The sequence below is a fragment of the Coregonus clupeaformis genome, unplaced genomic scaffold (assembly GCF_020615455.1).
Source record: "Coregonus clupeaformis isolate EN_2021a unplaced genomic scaffold, ASM2061545v1 scaf0096, whole genome shotgun sequence".
Classification (NCBI taxonomy): domain Eukaryota; kingdom Metazoa; phylum Chordata; class Actinopteri; order Salmoniformes; family Salmonidae; genus Coregonus; species Coregonus clupeaformis.
The window spans coordinates 147697-168268 of record NW_025533551.1 but is presented as its reverse complement, the minus strand read 5'-3'; the positions used below and the strand labels follow the sequence as shown (position 1 = coordinate 168268).

General features: G+C 44.0%; 2 protein-coding genes across 2 annotated transcripts; one reads left to right on the top strand and one right to left on the bottom strand.

Annotated features, from left to right (window-relative positions):
* Positions 1–8240: 8240 nt before the first annotated feature.
* Positions 8241–10966, bottom strand: LOC123483374 (zinc finger and BTB domain-containing protein 16-A-like). The gene is made up of 4 exons (XM_045213316.1): positions 10856–10966; positions 8777–8782; positions 8609–8657; positions 8241–8497 (listed from the first exon to the last, which is right to left on the bottom strand). Exons 1-4 carry the CDS (start codon positions 10964–10966, stop codon positions 8244–8246), a joined length of 420 nt encoding a protein of 139 aa, XP_045069251.1. The 3' UTR covers positions 8241–8243.
* Positions 10967–16466: 5500 nt separating this feature from the next.
* LOC123483371 (histone-lysine N-methyltransferase 2B-like) lies at positions 16467–20274 on the top strand. Its single transcript, XM_045213308.1, has 7 exons — positions 16467–16537; positions 16681–16818; positions 17135–17387; positions 18083–18190; positions 18648–18731; positions 19172–19301; positions 19478–20274. The coding sequence occupies exons 1-7, from the start codon at positions 16471–16473 to the stop codon at positions 19751–19753; spliced, it is 1056 nt and encodes a 351-aa protein (XP_045069243.1). The 5' UTR covers positions 16467–16470; the 3' UTR covers positions 19754–20274.
* The last annotated feature ends 298 nt before the right edge of the window (positions 20275–20572 follow it).

Sequence of the window (20572 nt, the reverse complement as noted above, 5' to 3'; positions counted from 1 at the left end):
CACTGCAGTGCATCAAATGTGGTGAATAGTTGACTCAAAGAGAGCGAAATACAAAAATGGAACAGTTTTGAACAAATTAATTTCTTCCAAAATTAAGGAGAAGCAAGAGAGAGAGCTAGCTATATTTGGTTGTATTCTTTTAAACTTTCACGTTCACTTAGCTTGCAAATACAGCTAGCTAGTTTAGCCTACTCAAACACCTGGCTCAAACAGAGAGGGATGCTATGTTAGCTAGCTGGCTATGGCTATCCAACACTGGAACTCTTCCAAGTCAAGGTAAGCTTTTGGTTGTATTCATTTATTGCCACCGGGGCCCACCGGTGTAACTGCTAAACTTGCTGCTGGCTACACTGTACTGCATGATTATAGTGTGTTTACTAACAAGTTAGTTCTAGTAACTATGTTGACTATGGTGTTAAAATGATGACAACGATGACTAGCCTAAACCTATCGATGTTACATTGAGCTGGGTGAATAGAATATGAATGACAGTCATCCAATATGCTGTAATAGAAATAAGGCCATGTTCATAAAAATATATATTGTCATCTCTCATCTTAAACGGCACTGACAGCCACTGTTTAAAAGTTGCATAAAGGTAAATGTGTGTATTGGGTTCGCATGAATCTCAGGTGTGATGTCCTGCTCATCATGTGACCAACCAGACTAAGGGATAGTATAAGCAAGCACGTCTGCCTTGACATACAGACAGACAGACAGACGCACTGACCGATGGTCGACGCCTTGACTGGGATGGAGTGTAGGCCGACCTGGCTACCTTTACCTTGAGTTCGGAGTATCAACATTTCATGAGGCAAGTCATATATAATATGTATTTTTCATCAGACTACATTTAATTATTTGTTCAAATTTTGTAGTGCATTTTCTGAATGACTAATAGTTCAACTAGTTTGCAAATGTTGTTTGTGTTTCCTTGTGCTGAGGGGTTTAAATGATTAATTCTTCTTGAAAGAACAACCTCATTCACTTCCCCTCTAAATAAAGCATTTTACTAGTCATACCCCCCCTCCCTCCCTCTCCAGTGAGGTGTCACTGCAAAAGGAAATATTCTGCCAACACCTGCAAAGACATTTGATCAAGTTCGCCAATGCTATTTCCTTTAGATACTCTTGGCCTAATTCCAATACTTCCAAAGTATACAGCAAAATAAGGGCATCGTTGTTACCATAAAAGGTGAATGATGGGCGTTTTTCAGTCCGAGTTTTAATGCTAGTTCACGCACGCATAGTTTCAGGGCGCTAAGTTAAATCTGAGCTGTCCGTGGTTCTGAAATGGGAGCTGGTCAACCACACCTATGACTGTTCCCCTGACTCTGCCAACAAGGTTTTGTTTGCTTGAGTTACAAAATAGTTATGGAAGTGTACTTTATCTCCTCTCTCTGGTCATCATGGATGAACCAGTAATCTGTAAACAGCTTTTAATGAGCTCAGACTGCCATGGTAAATGATCACCTTCTGGGAATACTGGTTGAATCAATGTTGTTTCAATGAAATTACGTTGAACCAACGTGGAATAGACGTTGAATTGATGGCAGTGCCCAGTGAGCTATAACCAGCTGCTCTGGAGATGTAAAGGATACCTGGGATCTCATCACCTGCTGGTTATTTCAAGACCAAATACTCATCCGTCCCGGTGTTCTGTTGTTGTTGACATGCTCTTATGTTTCTTTAGGTCTTGAATGACTGGGAGTAACTCCCCTGCCATCAACCTTGTTCCCATATCTGAAGACTCACCTTCAGCTATAGTAAGTTGACAAAGGCCAAAGGGGCCCCTAGTGCTGAGGCCAGGGGTTCCACAGGATCCACAGGGACCATACAGGAGGGTCCACGGGGCCGGCAGACATCCATCACCATGGGGGTCTAGACCAGAGCTCCAGGGGAGAATGTTCACTATCATCTTCACCTCATCAACGTGAGGGAAACAAATGTTTACGCAGATGTTTATTAAATATTGATGAATGTTCTTATAACATGATTTGTTAATAGTTTCTTATATATTTTCTGAAAAAGTAATTCCAATGATTAGATTTGTTTGCTCAAAAAGGACAACTGAAGCGATAACAGGGTTTTTATTTAATTACATTTTCTATGTTGCCTATATTACAGTTTTCCAGATGAAAAAGGCATGCCCAGAGAAGATGGTGTAGAACGTTTTAAAGTGTAAGTTCAGCAGAGCAGCATGAGGCACAAAAAGGGAAGCTAAATGTGAGCAAGAAAATAACAGTTTTTTGGCCAGGATCCTGGGAAAGTGGTTTATGAATCAGTTGTTTCTTGTGCTTCCAAGAAGAGTTCCTCTCAGGACAAACCTCTCTCTCCCCCCCCCCTCTCTCTCTCTCTCTCTCTCTCTCTCTCTCTCTCTCTCTCTCTCTCTCTCTCTCTCTCTCTCTCTCTCTCTCTCTCTCTCTCTCTCTCTCTCTCTCTCTCTCTCTCTCTCTCTCTCTCTCTCTCTTTCAATTCAACATATGTTTACATTGCCAAAGCAAGTGAAATAGATAATAAACAAAAGTGAAATAATCAATCAAACATGAACAGTAAACATTACACTCACAAGTTTCAAAGGAATAGACACATTTCAAATGTCGTATTATGGCGTTGTGCAGTGTTATAACGACGTGCAAATAAGTACAAAAGGAAAAATAAATATGGGTTGTATTTACAAAAGTGTTTGTTCTTCACTGGTTGCCCCTTTCTTGTGGCAACAGGTCACAAATCTTGCTGCTGTGATGGCACTGGTATTACACCCAATAAATATGGGAGATTATCAAAATTTGATTTGTTTTTTGGAATTCTTTGTGGGTCTGTGTAATCTGAGGGATTTATGTGTCTCTAATATGGTCATACATTTGGCAGGAGGTTAGGAAGTGCAGCTCAGTTTCCATCTCATTTTGTGGGCAGTGTGCACATAGCCTGTTTTCTCTTGAGAGCCTGGTCTCTTTCAATAGCAAGGCCATGCTCACTGAGTCTGTATAATATGATATAATATGCCATTTAGCAGACGCTTTTATCCAAAGCGACTTACAGTCATGTGTGCATAAATTTTTACGTATGGGTGTTCCCGGGGATCGAACCCACTACCCTGGCATTACAAGCGCCATGCTCTATCAATTGAGCTACAGAGGACCACATAGTCCCAGTGTACATAGTCAAAGCTTTCCTTAATTTTGGATCAGTCACAGTGGTCAGGTATTCTGCCACTGTGTACTCTCTGTTTAGGGCCAAATAGCATTCCAGTTTGCTCTGTTTTTTGGTAAATTCTTTCCAATGTGTCAAGTAATTATCTTTTTGTTTTCTTATGATTTGGTTGGGTCTAATTGTGTTGCTGTTGTTGTCCTGGGGCTCTGTGGGGTCTGTTTGTGTTTGTGAACAGAGCCCCAGGACCATCTTGCTTAGGGGACTCTCTAGGTGTTATGATGAGTTTCTCTGGTATCAAGGAATTCAGGATGCAAGAAAATAGTTAAACGCTTAGATGGAGAGTTGATACAATGTATTTAATACAGTACCGGATTCAACACAAGACACAAGTCAATTGCCTCTTGCTATTTGAATGATAGACATAGAAAATCTCTCAGTTTATATACTGCTTTGCAATCCAATTCTAGCCCACAGTTGCCAAACATTATTAGGTGTCACTCCCAACTACAAAAGTATCATCTTGCAACCCAGTCAGGACATTCCATAACGTACTCATTCTAAGATTAACACAAGTGGCCCTCCAGCCTTCCTGGCACGCAGACATTCTGGCACCCACCAGTGACATAAATAAATGGAATGTCCTCATCCTCAAAATCCTATGTAACACGTAATATCACTAGGTTAATCTCTTTGTAGGTGAAGGCTTTGTTATGGAAGGTTTGGGAATTGCTTCCTTTTAGTTGGTTGTAGATTTTAACGGCTCTTTTCTGGATTTTGATCATTAGCGGGTATCGGCCTAATCTGCTCTGCATGCATTATTTGGTGTTTTACGTTGTACACAGAGAATGTTTTTGCAGAATTCTGCATGCAGTCTCAATTTGGTATTTGTACCATTTTGTGAATTCTTAGGTTTTTGCATTCTTCATCAAACCATTTGTCATTGTTTTTAGATTTTGTAGATTTGATAGATCTCTCTCTCTCTCTCCCTCTCTCTCTTCCAGACAGACACAGAGTCCCCACGCAGCATCAGCCCCCTCTCCCTTCCTGACATCATGCCCAGTGGCTCCTCCCAGCCTGACCCCCTCATGCGTCCACACAAGAGCACCACGGAAATCCCCCACAGCCCGTACCGGTGGCACGGCTCTATCCGGGGCCAGCGGCCCTTCATCCAGGGCCCCACCGAGGCAGAGCTAGCCCTGTTCCACCGCTGCTCCCAGGCCAACGGTGTGCCCCGCCACGCCCCCAGCGTGCCCAACATGGCCAACCCCAGCCCCCTACTGGGTTTCACCCCCAGTCCCCACCGCACCCCATCACGCAGCCCCACCCCCAGCCTCACCCGTGACATGGACAGGATGGCCAAGGCTTACAACAAGCTCTTGGAGAGTGAGTGTGCCCACACGCCCACGTTTCCACCAGAAATCTTCAAGCTATGTCAATGTGTTGGGGATCATGGCTAGACAGCAATGTTCAAGTCTTGCCATACATTTTCAAGCAGATTTAAGTCAAACCTGTAACTTGGCCAACATTCACTATCTTCTTGGTAAACATCTTTGTGTTCTAGGTTATTGTCCTGCTAGAAGGTTAATTCCTCTCCCAGTGTCTGGTGTAAAGCAGACTGAAGCAGGTTTTCCTCTAGGATTTTGCCTGTGCTTAGCTCCATCTGTTTCTTTTCATCCTGAATAATGTCAAGCATACCCATACCATGATGCAGCACCACCATGCTCGAAAATAAGGAGGCAGTTACTCAGTGATGTGTTGTGTTGGATTTGCTCCAAACATAAGGCTTTGCATTTAGGCCAAAACGTGTATTCCTTTGCAGTGTTTCTGTTGTTGTTGCAGTATTACTTTAGTGCCATTATGTATGTTTTGGATTATTTTTATTCAGTGTATTTGTATTCTTCTTTTCACTCTGTCATTTAGGTAGTTATTGTGGAGTCACTACAATGTTGTTGATCCATCCCCTTTTCTCCATCACAGCCATTGAACTCTGTAGCTGTTTTAAAATCACCAATGGCCTCATAATAACATCCCTAAGCAGTTTCCGTAATGTCCTGCAGCTCAGTTCAGAAGGACGACTGCATCTTTGATGTGTCTGGGTGGTTTAATACATCATCCACAGCATAATTAATAATTTGACCATGCTTAAAAATATATTCAATGTCTAATTTGTTATTTTTACCCATCTACCAATCACTGGCCTTCTTTATGAGGCTTTAGAAAAGCTCCCTGATCTTTGTAGTTGAATCTGTGCTTGAAATTAAATACTTCAAGTGGGACCTTACATATGTTGTATGTATGTGGGACAGAGGAAGGTGTAGTCATTCAAAAATCTTGTCAACCCCTATTATTTCACACAGAGTGAGTCCATATGTGATTTGTTAAGCCAAATTGTACTTCTGAACTCATTTAGGCTTGCCTAAACTAAGCGGGTGAGTACTTCTGCAGCTACTATATTTTAGTTATTGAATTGTTATTAATTTGTAATAATGTGTCAAATTTTCTTTTCACTTTGACATTAGGGAGTATTTTGTGTAGATCAATCACAGAAAATGTAAATAAAAAATATTTATATCCCACTTTGTAACGCAAAAGAACGTGGAAAAAAATTCCAGGAGGTGCAGACTCTATAGGCACTGTAAATCTGAATCAAACAACATCTAAATGTACTAAACACATATGGTTAAATGAAAATCAAAACTTTGCGTACAAAAAGATTGCTCCAAGTCTTCTTGAGAGAGATAAAGGCCAGACATAGTTGGAAACATTCATATTGTAGTGTCGAGTTAATGTTGCTAATTATTGCTGTGAAACAAAGGAGTCCGCTTATACTGAGCTTTGATCATAAGTTTTATTTATATCACAAGATTTCAGCATAAGTTTACAGATGTCAAGATCATCCGGAGAACAGAGTCCCAAAAGAATATGTCTGTTCTGATCTTCTTTGTTCCAACCCAGTACTTATAATCTTTACCCAGGATATGGGCGGTTACCCATACTGACCAATCCCCTGTCTAAAACAAACAGACTCCCTCTGTTCTATGGGGTGTCACTCTAAAACGGCTCCCTCTGAAACTGAATAAACATCCTCTCAAATTCCACTTGAAAACATTAGCAAAGTCATAATTCTTCATATACTACAATATGAAACATGGGCACATTTTTTGCTGCCTCTAAATAGTATTTCCTTGTCTCTTGGAAATGACTGACTTTTCAGCTGCAGCCATGATGGAATGGGAATAATACTGTGCTTGATAATGATAATGCTGCTGGTGCTAGACATGTTTTACATTCTTTTCTGAGACCCAGTCTCCCTCTAGTGGTGGAAATATGTATTGATGTACTCCATGCACGTTTGGAGTACATGGATAAATGTTACATGTTACCATGTATGTACATTACATTCTATGAGTTGAAGTGAAAAAGTGTTTCTGAGATAGTTTCCCTGAGATGTAGTTGTTCGGTAGTAAAACTATTCTCTATTGACATTACATTTGCCTTCAAGCTATCTCAGGTATGGTACAGTGAGGGAAAAAAGTATTTGATCCCCTGCTGATTGTGTATGTTTGCCCGCTGACAAAGACATGATCAGTCTATAATTTTAATGGTAGGTTTATTTGAACAGTGAGAGACATAATAACAACACAAATATCCAGAAAAACGTATGTCAAAAATGTTATAAATTGATTAGCATTTTAATGAGGGAAATAAGTATTTGACCCCTCTCCAAAACATGACTTAGTACTTGGTGGCAAAACCCTTGTTGGCAATCACAGAGGTCAGACGTTTCTTGTAGTTGGCCACCAGGTTTGCACACATCTCAGGAGGGATTTTGTCCCACTCCTCTTTGCAGATCTTCTCCAAGTCATTAAGGTTTCGAGCCTGACGTTTGGCAACTCGAACCTTCAACTCCCTCCACAGATTGTCTATGGGATTAAGGTCTGGAGACTGGCTAGGCCACTCCAGGACCTTAATGTGTTTCTTCTTGAGCCACTCCTTTGTTGCCTTGGCCGTGTGTTTTGGGTCATTGTCATGCTGGAATACCCATCCACGACCCATTTTCAAAGCCCTGGCTGAGGGAAGGAGGTTCTCACCCAAGATTTGACGGTACATGGCCCCGTCCATCATCCCTTTAATGCGGTGAAGTTGTCCTGTCCCCTTAGCAGAAAAACACCCCCAAAGCATAATGTTTCCACCTCCATGTTTGATGGTGGTGATGGTGTTCTTGGGGTCATAGGCAGCATTCCTCCTCATCCAAACACGGCGAGTTGAGTTGATGCCAAAGAGCTCGATTTTGGTCTCATCTGACCACAACACTTTCACCCAGTTCTCCTCTGAATAATTCAGATGTTCATTGGCAAACTTCAGACGGGCCTGTATATGTGCTTTCTTGAACAGGGGGACCTTGCGGGCGCTGCAGGATTTCAATCCTTCACGGCGTAGTGTGTTACCAATTGTTTTCTTGGTGACTATGGTCCCAGCTGTCTTGAGATCATTGACAAGATCCTCCCGTGTAGTTCTGGACTGATTCCTCACCGTTCTCATGATCACTGCAACTCCACAAGGTGAGATCTTGCATGGAGCCCCAGGCCGAGGGAGATTGACAGTTATTTTGTGTTTCTTCCATTTGCGAATAATCGCACCAACTGTTGTCACCTTCTCACCAAGCTGCTTGGCGATGGTCTTGTAGCCCATCCAGCCTTGTGTAGGTCTACAATCTTGTCCCTGACATCCTTGGAGAGCTCTTTGGTCTTGGCCATGGTGGAGAGTTTGGAATCTGATTAATTGATTGCTTCTGTGAACAGGTGTCTTTTATACAGGTAACAAGATGAGATTAGGAGCACTCCCTTTAAGAGTGTGCTCCTAATCTCAGCTCGTTACCTGTATAAAAGACACCTGGGAGCCAGAAATCTTTCTGATTGAGAGGGGGTCAAATAATTATTTCCCTCATTAAAGTGCAAATCAATTAATAACATTTTTGTCATGCGTTTTTCTGGATTTTTGTTGTTGTTATTCTGTCTCTCACTGTTCAAATAAACATACCATTACAATTATAGACTGATCATTTCTTTGTCAGTCGGCAAACGTACAAAATCAGCAGGGGATCAAATACTTTTTTCCCTCACTGTATGTGTACAGGTAGGTGCTGCTGATGGTCCAGTCTGGGGGGAAGTCCTGCAGCGTATGGTTCTTCAGTTGTTTCTGCATAGCAGCCAGGCTGCTACAGAGCTCCAGGCAGGCAGTACACTGGTAGGGCGTGGCCCCGCCGTGGGTCCGCAGGTGCTTGATCATGGCTGAGTAGTCCCTCGACCGCTGGCCACACAGACGTAAATCAAACGGCTTCTCTCCTGGGGTTGACATTGAGAGTGAGCAGGCAAGCACATACACAATGACTGACACATTGAAACACACACACACACACACACACACACACCAGCAGTATGAGGGGGATATAATACCTGTGTGTACCCGGTGGTGTGTATCCAGTTGGTGTTTGAGGCTGAACCTCTTGGATCAGCGTTTACACTGGTAGGGCTTCTCTCCTCCCTGATCTCGCCGGTGGGATGGCATTGACCGCTCCACCCTGAAGCCACGATCACAGTACTTACACCCCAGAGAGGTCTCACCTGAGCCTGGGGAGGAGAGAGCAACAAGAGGGGGTGGGGGTGGAAGTGTAATCATTCCATGTCATGTAAATTCCTTCTTTCATTTAGTATCTTGTGACGAGTAAATTAATAATTAGTTATAGTTACATTTACATTAATATACATTATGTGTACACAGACAGAATCGTCCACTGAATATCAGTATTAATAAACCTAGCTTAGCTCCATTTCTATTTTGTAATGTGTTTCGCCCGACTTTCCCCCTGTGCTCCCCACTGCAGCCTGTATAATTGAGCGTATGGGTTAATTGTTTTCTCACACGTCTATATTGATCAGCACAAGCATTGGTGACCATTACCCAATTAAACAATAGTGTCAGGTCCGAGTGATGACCTACTAATAGCACTAAAGGGTGATGTGAGCTGAGCCACATTGCATGCAGATGGGTTCTCTGTAGAGTAGGGGTCACACAAATGACTGTAAAGGCTCATGTCTCTATTTGCACTGTTGTCATAGCAGCAACCTTCTTGACTCTACATTATTTGTTGTCTTAATTTGTGAAGATGAATTCAAAGATTAAATATTTTAAAAATTACAGTGTGTTGTATGAAATGGTATTATACAACTGTAATGTAGCCTACGTGTGTGTCAGTCACACACCTAGATAATGATAACTTGTTAAGACCTCCTTTTACCAGAGATAGTTCTATAAATACACCACATCCTTTCACAAGGTTCAAATTGACAAGAAGAACCTTGGTTTCCTCTCATCGTGTACCTTTGTATTTCTCTATAATCTGACCGAGGTGTGACTCTGCAGTAGAGCTGTCAGCTCTTTAGCCCTTTGGTGGCAGTTAGTGATACTGTTTTACACAGTTACTATGGGGCTCTGTAGAACACATACAGGATGCTGAATGGGGGGGAGATGATGAGAGAAAGAGAGAGAGGTGGGGGAGAGCAAGGACCAAGACCACAACAATAAAGTGTTCACTCCTCTATTCAGTCTGTTCTCAATTAGCTTCCTGTCCAAACCTTCCTTGGCCTCTCGCTTAGAACACACAAACATTTGACATTTTTAGTCATTTAGCAGACGCTCTTATCCAGAGCGACTTACAGTTAGTGAGTGCATACATTTTTCATACTGGCCCCCCATGGGAATCGAACCCACAACCCTGGCGTTGCAAGCATCATGTTCTACCAACTGAGCTACAGGAGGCTACAAAAAAAACATCTGATATCTTAAGCATGATAAGTGTCCCACTTATGGGAACTAAAATGATCAAGGCTGATAAAAGTGACTAGTTGAAGTCAGTGAAACACTCATTATTCAACTAAATGTGTTACTCTGGTCATTCAATTTGGTGGAGACAATCAATGGTGATAATCTTGCATCACATGAATACCGTCTCTCAGTCGTACTGTAACGAGCGAGTGACAGTGCTAACCCCATCACACAAACACAGACTGTAAAGATGTGAGGCTGATTTGACCACCCTACATAGAGTGAAAATAAGATGTAAGCTCTTTTTCTCTTTGGCACTGTATCAAAACCACCAGCACATTGCAGAACGTACTGTTTGTTCTGCCTGTTTACCGCACTGCTGCAAAACCACAACTCACTCACTCACTCACTCTCTCTGTCTCTGTCTCTCTCTCTCTCACATTCTCACTCTCTCTCTCACTCTTAATCTCTCTCTTGCTCTTTCTCTCTCCCCACTCTCTCTCTCTCTCTCTCTCTCTCTCTCTCTCTCTCTCTCTCTCTCTCTCTCTCTCCCCTCTCCCCCCCCCTCTCTCTCTCTCTCTCTCTCTATCTCCCCCTCTCCCTCTCTCTCTCTCTCACTCTCTTTCTCTCTCGTTCTCCCTCAAGCTCGCTTCTCTCTCTCTCATGTTTCCTATATGCTCTGTCGCTATGACGATAGAGGTTAAGGGTCACACATTGTTAGAAATGTCACTGCCATGTATCCATTAGAATATTAAGAATACAATCTTAGTTCTGTACAGCTCTCAATACAGTATTCACATTTTGAGATTAAGCTTTTTGCAATTTACCCCAGTTAGAGGTCTAGTAAAAAAGCACTGAATGTTGTGACATTACAGTACCTTGGGGGTTGGTGGTTGAGACCTGCAGCCATGAGCTGCCCAGGAGGACCTTGCTGCAGTGCTGACAGTCCTGGGTTCTTCCTGGAAGCTCCTGGGAGTATCTGGCCCCATAGACGACAGAGGTTCAAAATAAAACTTTATTTAAAGGTCAAGAGTCAATGTAACTCTTCAGGTCTCAGGCAAGGCAAACACTCGAGCACGGTGGTCACCGAACCACCACTATTAGATAACCCAGTTGATGTGTTGCAATGAGTGTCATGCCAAAGTAGATTGATTTGCACACCATATTTAGACATCCTGTCCTTCTCCCCTGCCTTTCCAACCAAAGGCTATAGATACCTGTCTATTGATGTCAAATGTAAGCACCCAACTGTCAAAGGTTGGGGTTCTGAGGAAGAGCCAAGGCGTTACAATGGTAATGTATGTTTAGTGTCACATAGAAAAGGGACTTTCCACAGCATCTGACATACTTTGTTAGCTAGACTGAAAAACCATAGGTGAAGGATTTTTCAGAGATTAAAGGAAGAGTAGTAATGCTCTTTATGTGGCCCTAAAATCCCCCAAATAAACAAAAGTGACAAATGTTACAAATGCTACAAAGTGTGCTAAATGGTTTCATACGCCACCTAAATGAAATGGCCACAAATATCAGAGAAACCTCAGAGATCAGCAACAGGAGGGAGGAGGAAGTCAGAGAGTTGTTGACGACCGATAGTTTCCACACTGAAACAGGATCATATAAACACAGTTTTAAGACTACTTACAGTCATACTGTAGTACTCTGATCTTAGCCACATGTTAGTTCTGTCCTAGGGGTCAAGGTGGTATCTGAGGGAGTGCAGTATGTATCATGTTATGCATGCGCGTGTGTGTGTGCGTGAGCAATGTGTATTACGGTGACCTCATACCAAATTGTAACCTGTATTTCTTTATATATATACAGTTGAAGTCGAAATTATACATACACCTTAGCCGAATACATTTAAACTCAGTTTTTCACAATTGCTGACATTTAATCCTAGTAAATATGTCCTGTCTTAGGTCTGTTAGGATCACCACTTTATTTTGAGAATGTGAAATGTCAGAATAATAGTAGAGAGAATTATTTATTTCAGCTTTAATTTTTTTTCATCACATTCCCAGTGGGTCAGAAATGTACGTACACTCTATTAGTATTTGGTAGCATTGCCTTTAAATTGTTTAACTTGGGTCAAACGTTTCGGGTAGCCTTCCATAAGCTTCCCACAATAAGTTGGGTGAATTTTGGCCCATTCCTCCTGACAAAGCTGGTGTAACTGAGTCAGGTTTGTAGGTCTCCTTGCTCGCACACGTTTTTTCAGTTCTGCCCACAGATTTGCTCTCGTGCTTCCTTCGCGGTCGGCACCTTCGGTGTCGCCGTTGATCCTCTCCCGCCTGGGCTTCTTCCTTCGCCCAGGGTCCTTTACCAGCTAATATCTCCTCCCATGTCCAAAATGTTTTCCCCACCTGTGTACAGAGTGTCTGCTCCTCCTGGCCACGCTGCTTGGTCCGTTGGTGGTGGGATCTTCTGTCACGTTCGTTGATAGAAGGATTGGACCAAGGTGCAGCATGGTATGCGTACATGTTTAATAATAATAATAAACACTTGACAAAATAATAAAGCAACTGAACGTGAAGTTCTAAAGGCTATACATCAAACAAGCCACACAAACAGAAACAAGATCCCACAACTAAAGGTAGGCAAAATGGCTACCTAAGTATGATCCCCAATCAGAGACAACGATCGACAGCTGCCTCTGATTGGGAACCACACCCGGCCAACATAGAAATACATAACATAGAATTCACACCCTGACCAAACCAACTAGAGAAAACCGGGCTCTCAAGGTCAGGGCGTGACAGTACCCCCCCCCCCCCAACCTGACTCATTAGGGGAGGGTCCGGGTGGGCATCCAGCCTCGGTGGCGGCTCCGGCCTCGGGCGCAACGTAGGTATTAACCTCTTCTCCCATCCTGCCTCCCCGTTACACGCCCGGTCCGGTCTGGACCCCAGCGCGATGCTCCCCCTCTCAGTCCTCCCACGATGCACCAAGTCCTGTCTGGACCCTGGTGTGGGAGCCCTCGACCCTGGAGAGGCGTTGACGTCTGCTTCCGGCTCGGCAGTCCTCCCGCGATGCACCAAGTCCTGTCTGGACCCTGGTGTGGGAGGCCCCGATCCTGGAGAGGGGTTGACGTCTGGTTCCGGCTCGGACCCCGGTGGAACAGATGTCTCCGGCATGGGGGAAGAGTAGACGACCGGACCCGGACTAGGCACCGATGGAGCGGACTGCTCTGGCACTGGAGTGAAGCAGCTGACCGGAGCTGGACTAGGCAACGGTGGAGTGGACTGCTCTGGCACTGGAGTGAAGCAGCTGACCGGAGCTGGACTTGGCACCGGTGGAGCGGACTGCTCTGGCACTGGAGTGAAGCAGCTGACCGGAGCTGGACTAAGCACTGGTGGAGCAGACTGCTCTGACACCGGAGTGGAGCAGAGGACCCTCGCTGGAGGTCTGGTGCGTGGATATAGATACTTTTGTACCTGTTTCCTCCAGCATCTTCACAAGGTCCTTTGCTGCTGTTCTGGGATTGATTTGCACTTTTCGCACCAAAGTACGTTCATCTCTAGGAGACAGAACGCCTCTCCTTCCTGAGCGGTATGATGGCTATGTGGTCCCATGGTGTTTATACTTGCGTACTATTGTTCGTACAGATGAACGTGGTACCTTCAGGCGTTTGGAAATTGCTCCCAAGGATGAACCAGACTTGTGGAGGTCTACAGTCTTGACTGATTTCTTTTGGTTTTCCCATGATGTCAAGCAAAGAGGCACTGAGTTTGAAGGTCTTTAAATACATCCACAGGTACACCTCCAATTGACTCAAATGATGTCAATTAGCCTATCAGAAGCTTCTAAAGCCATGACATCATTTTCTGGAATTTTCCAAGCTGTTTAAAGGCACAGTCAACTTAGTGTTTGTAAACTTCTGACCCACTGGAATTGTGATACAGTGAATTATAAGTGAAATAATCTGTCTGTAAAGAAATGTTGGAAAAATGACTTGTGTCATGCACAAAGTAGATGTCCTAACCGACTTGCCAAAACTATAGTTTGTTAACAAGACATTTGTGGAGTGGTTGAAAAACAAGTTTTAATGACTCCAACCTAAGTGTATGTAAACTTCCGACTTCAACTGTATATAAACTCAGCAAAAAAAGAAACGTCCCTTTTGCAGGACCCTTTCTTTCAAATATAATTAATAAAAATCCAAATAATTTCACAGATCTTCATTGTTCATTGTAAACGGTTTAAACACTGTTTCCCATGCTTGTTCAATGAACCATAAACAATGAATGAACATGCCCCTGTAGAACGGTCGTTAAGACACTAACAGCTTACAGATGGTAGGCAATTAAGGTCACAATTATGAAAACTTAGGACACTAAAGAGGCCTTTCTACTGACTCTGAAAAACAAAAAAAGAAAGATGCCCAGGGTCCCTGTTCATCTGTGTGAACGTGCCTTAGACATGCTGCAAGGAGGCATGAGGACTGCAGATGTGGCCAGGGCAATAAATTGCAATGTCCGTACTGTGAGATGCCTAAGACAGCGCTACAGGGAGACAAGACGGACAGCTGATCGTCCTCGCAGTGGCAGACCATGTGTAACAACACCTGCACAGGATCAGTATATCCGAACATCACACCTGCGGGACAGGTACAGGATGGCAACAACAACTGCCCGGGTTACACAAGGAACGCACAATCCCTCCATCAGTGCTCAGACTGTCCGCAATAGGCTGAGAGAGGCTGGACTGAGGGCTTGTAGGCCTGATGTAAGGCAGGTCCTCACCAGACATCACCGGCAACAACATCGCCTATGGACACAAACCCACCGTCGCTGGACCAGACAGGACTGGCAAAAAGTGCTCTTCACTGACGAGTCACGGTTTTGTCTCACCAGGTGTGATGGTCGGATTCGCGTTTATCGTCAAAGGAATGAGCTTTACGCCGAGGCCTGTACTCTGGAGCGGGATCGATTTGGAGGTGGAGGGTCCGTCATGGTCTGGCGCTGTGTGTCACTGCATCATCGGACTGAGCTTGTTGTCATTGCAGGCAACCTCAACGCTGTGCGTTACAGGGAAGACATCCTCCTCCCTCATGTGGTACCCTTCCTGCAGGCTCATCCTGACATGACAATGCCACCAGCCATACTGCTCGTTCTGTGTGTGATTTCCTGCAAGACAGGAATGTCAGTGTTCTGCCATGGCCAGCGAAGAGCCCGGATCTCAATCCCATTGAGCACGTCTAGGACCTGTTGGATCGGAGGGTGAGGGCTAGGGCCATTCCCCCCAGAAATGTCCGGGACCTTGCAGGTGCCTTGCTGGAAGAGTGGGGTAACATCTCACAGCAAGAACTGGCAAATCTGGTGCAGTCCATGAGGAGGAGATGCACTGTAGTACTTAATGCAGCTGGTGGCCACACCAGATACTGACTGTTACGTTTGATTTTGACCTCCCCCCCTTTGTTCAGGGACACATTATTCAATTTATGTTAGTCACATGTCTGTGGAACTTGTTCAGTTTATGTCTCAGTTGTTGAATCTTGTTATGTTCATACAAATATTTACACATGTTAAGTTTGCTGAAAATAAACGCAGTTGACAGTGAGAGGACGTTTCTTTTTTTGCTGAGTTTACATACACTACCAGTCAAACGTTTTAGAACACCTACTCATTCAATGGTTTTTCTTAATTTTTTACTATTTTCTACATTGTAGAATAATAGTGAAGACATCAAAACTATGAAATAACAAATACGGAATCATTTAGTAACCAAAAAAGTGTTAAACAAATCAAAATATATTTATATTTGAGATTCTTCAAATAGCCACTGTTTGCCTTGATGACAGCTTTGCACACTCTTGGCCTTCTTTCAACCAGCTTAACCTGGAATGATTTTCCAGCAGTCTTGAAGGAATTCCCACATATGATGACCACTTGTTGGCTGCTTTTCCTTCACTCTGCGGTCCGACTCATTCCAAACCATCTCAATTTGGTTGAGGTCGGGGGATTGTGGATGCCAGGTCATCTGATGCAGCACTACATCACTCTCCTTCTTGGTAGAATAATGGCACGTAACTCATGTTTCCAGTGTGGGCCTCATCTCCTTAGTGTCAATAAGATCACGTCTGGCTATTTTTAACCTTATGCTTAACTCTACCACTCCCTACTAGTATAACACATAACCTATAGTATGATATGGCACATGGAACAAGGCGTTTTACTCCTGAAATAGAACTGTCAATAGGCTATGTAGAGGTCAGTAACTATAAAGAGCAGGTCATGCATAGTAACCTTTTTTGAAGTTATAACTGAGATTGGTAAATGAGTGGTGGCAGTTATGGCAATCTACAATACAGCTCCTAGTTTGCAGGATGCTCTCCAATTGTCATCACTGCATTTCTGTCCTAACCGAAGTGTGTATCTGATACAGTGAGTGATATACAGCCTGTATCCAGTCGATTTCAGTGTTTTCTTTTGTTGTATTCCTCACAGGCCAGGGCCTTGGGACCGCCTGGCTATACATCGATTAGGGGGGGGACATGGGTAAACAACAGAACTGGGACACAGTGGGCCGCAGTGCCCTGACTGACTGGAACAAATACTCAGGTACTTATGTGTAATGGTGCCGTATGAACAGTATGTCTGTATGACGATGACTTGGATTATGATGACTGATACTTCTTATACCTGTACTCTGTAAACATGTCTGCCTGATTTGAAAATACCCTGAGGTATTTCCATCCTGTCAGGTGCTGTATCGTGCTCAGATGATGAGCTGCTGCCCTCAGACGAGGACGATGAGTGCCCCCCCAGCCGAGACCAGCCCCACCTCCGCTTCGAGATCAAAAGCGACGACGGCTTCAGTGTGGAGGCAGACAGCATAGAGGGTGAGGTTTCAGGGAGGGAAGAGCAAATAAATAGACTTCATGTGTCTGTTTTCTGTAGAGTGTTCATTTAGAAATAATTACGTTACCCAATACTCAAGGCAATGATTTCTGCACAAATACCCACTATTTCTACATTTGATTTTGAAATATACTTGTTCTCGTACTTGGCTAGAATGAACTTCTCTTGTGTAATAAACCATCTAGTAGAAAATGTAGGCCAATTATCCATATTTATTAAATTTGTTTGTTATCCTGTGTTACTCACACCTTACTCTTCTCTCTCTTCATTCCTCTTCCCTCTCCTTTCCCTCATCAGTGGCCTGGAAGGCAGTGATAGACTGTGTCCAGGAGGCGCGGGCGGGGGCCAGGCTGAGGCAGCTGTCCTTCTCTGGGATGACAGGTTCCCGTATGCTGGGCCTGCTCCACGACACGGTGGTCTTCCTGGTGGAGCAGCTCCAGGGGGCCCGCCGCTGCCATAGCCACCCCTTCCGCTTCTTTAAACAGATCAGTCAAGAGGAGGACCTTCCTGTCAACCCCTCCGGCTGCGCCCGCTCCGAGGTCTACCTCAGGTCAGTGTCCTGGTGTTCTGTCCACTACAGGGGCCCTGGAAGTTAAATATAGAAATAGAAGGAAAGTCATTATTTTGGCATGTAATCTGGAATTGAGTTCGAGTTGTCTTACAGATTCATCTTACATATCTTGTAAACATTTCACCAATACTTCCTAGGTATCATGAGTCGTAGATTGGAAGAAGTTTAATAAATAAAAATGTATTCATTTGGAAATTTCAGAGAATTGGTGAATAACTACAAGTTTAATGGTGGGAACAGGTATTACTTTGTCCTTACCTTGCAGTTGGTCAACCCATACCACTAAAGTCTAGCAAATCTCTAGAGAATCTGGGTTTTCCCCTCTGTAGGTTGTTTTCAACCTCAAAGTGGAAGCTAGACTCTCTGTGTGGAGTATTGGTGAAATATATGTTTTGAATGTAGACAGCAGTTAGGTTTAGAGGAACAATGGATGTGTCTGTGTCTGGCTGTGTTTCTATGTGAGTATCATCTCCACCTCCACAGTCGGAGTAGGCTAGAAATAAGACCTGTATGACGTCTATGCTGCTCCATTCATTAACATATGAAGAGTGTGTGGGTGATGTGCACATCCCAAATTCTACACCAGTGCTGGGCAAAAAAAACTATGATAAAGAAAGTTAAGCCTGCATACTGTAACATTTTACGTAACACCTTGTTCCTGTCTTCTTTTACAGGAAGTCCACCTTCGACATGTTCAACTTCCTGGCTTCCCAGCACCGCCAGCTCCCTGACATCAACCCCTACGATGAGGAGGAGGATGAAGTCCCACTCAAATCCACAAGGTTAGATTACAGAGTTATTGTATGCTGGTAATCACAAAGGAAGCTAGCTAAATGCTAACATCTTAAAAAAGGAAACTGGCTTAAATATTGCAGGAGCTAGTCCATGAAATATCTTGTCTAGCAGAATATTCTTAGAACTTGTTGTACATTCCTTTAAAAAAAAAACTTTCACATCAACAAATGATACATTTATAAGTTGGTAGACATAACATAGCAATGTATTCATTCAGACTGATGAGTAACAAAGGACCAGCTGTACAACTACAGGTTTCCACAATCGTTTTATAGCTGTGACTAAACCATTCTGTCATTTCTGTAACTACCTCCCCCTAACAAGCAATGTTAAAAATGTGTTCTACCCTCTTGTGGCTTTGAGTCTTTAGAGACTTGTCTCCGAGTTCAACGTGAAAGGTCAGAAGCACATCGTCATCTTCTCTGCTTATCCCTTTTCTCCTAGACGTGCCACTAGCTTGGAGCTCCCCATGGCCATGCGCTTCAGACATCTGGAGAGGACATCTAAGGAGGCTGTTGGCGTGTACAGGTCAGCACACAACTAGTCCTGGTCCCCCCTGAGGGGCTGAGGACAAAGCCAATACTATGGACAGAGCCTGTGACTATGATCATGATTCTGGGCTAAAGAGCTCATGTGTTTCTCAGTGGGGGGCCAACTGACCCCACAATAGGTCAGTTGCGGCCTGTCTGGACAGGAAGCCATCACTGTGGTTCTCTACAGCTGTCACAGCAAACTAGGGACAGAGGCATGGTTTATATTTCCTGCTTCTCCCTTTTTAGTCCCCCTCAAGAAGCGTCATAGTGAAGTCTGTTATTCTGCTGCAAAATGAGTAACATGAATTCCCATTAACTCAGGATCAGATAAAAATCTGATCCTTTGCACCCTTTTAATAGCCAAGGAGATTAGCTATGGAAACTTTTGTTCATGCTTGAGCCTCTTCTGACATCTCGCTCTGATCTCTGGTGTAGGTCTGCTATCCACGGGCGGGGTCTGTTCTGCAAGAGGAACATCGACGCTCAGGAGATGGTCATCGAGTATGCTGGCATCGTCATTCGCTCAGTGCTCACAGACAAGCGGGAGAAGTACTACGATGGCAAGGTGAGATCAATCAGTTCAGAGTGTGGTTGAGGAGACAGCATAAACCCTATGGTTCGTCCCAACGAGACCTTGGTTGGTGGACTTTTTAAAGATCCACTAATTATTGATACCAACATAATACATGTTCCTTAAACTAAAACTAAGTCCCCTGTCTCTTTTCCCTGCTTCCTCCACAGGGTATCGGCTGCTACATGTTCCGTATCGATGACTTTGACGTTGTGGACGCCACCATGCACGGCAATGCAGCGCGCTTCATCAACCACTCATGCGAGCCCAACTGCTACTCACGCGTCATCAACGTGGAGGGCCAGAAGCACATCGTCATCTTCGCCCTGCGCAAGATCTACCGGGGCGAGGAGCTCACCTACGACTACAAGTTTCCCATCGAAGACCCAGCAAGCAAGCTCAACTGCAACTGCGGGGCCCGGAAATGTAGACGCTTTCTCAACTAGGGGCAGGAGGAGGACGTGGGACTGCCACAGTCCCTGCAGGGGGAACAAGTCACTAGGGGAGGGGGGTGAGAGACCAGAGGGAAAAACAACAGAGGTTAAAAGCCTTAAATTAAGGTTTTACTGGGTTGGGAGGTGGGGAGGAGAAAATACATGAGAGGATGAGCCACTACGACGAGACTGGGAGAGGAACCAGGACCAGGAGATGGAAAGCAAGAGGGAAGAGGAGAGCCGCACAGGGACATGCATCCATAAGCTCACATTGACTCCTAACCAATATGCATCTGCCAGAGGTTTGGCAAGTTCACAACAGGAGAGGGCGGAAGTAGCTACCGTTAGAGTGTGTTTTTTTTTCTTGAGAACAGGATACTGAACGCTGCAGACATCTGTTGTGGTTATGCTGGTTCTATGTTACATGAAGGTATTTTCCTTGATGCATAACGTCTAGCCCTTTCTGTTGAAATAAGGGTGGACCAGAAAAGCTAGACTTGGAGTGATTCCTTATCTTTTTTTTTGTGTGTGTGTGGGGGGTTAATTTCGACACCCATAATCATGTTGGTTCCATCCTCTCTAGTCGATCCCTTAGCCATATCTCCATCTTTACTTGATCCTTTAATCATTGTTTTATTTATTTGAAATTATATTTCACAGTGCTCATCATGCATCAGGTTGTACATATTTGCTTTGGCGTTGACTGTTCAGAGAACCATGGTGCTATTAAGATACGATGGGCCATAGGTTTGGAGGCTCCAAGGTCAGAGACCCTGCAAATAATACATATTTTTCTATCCACTCTCCACTCCCCTCTCACACAGACTGGGG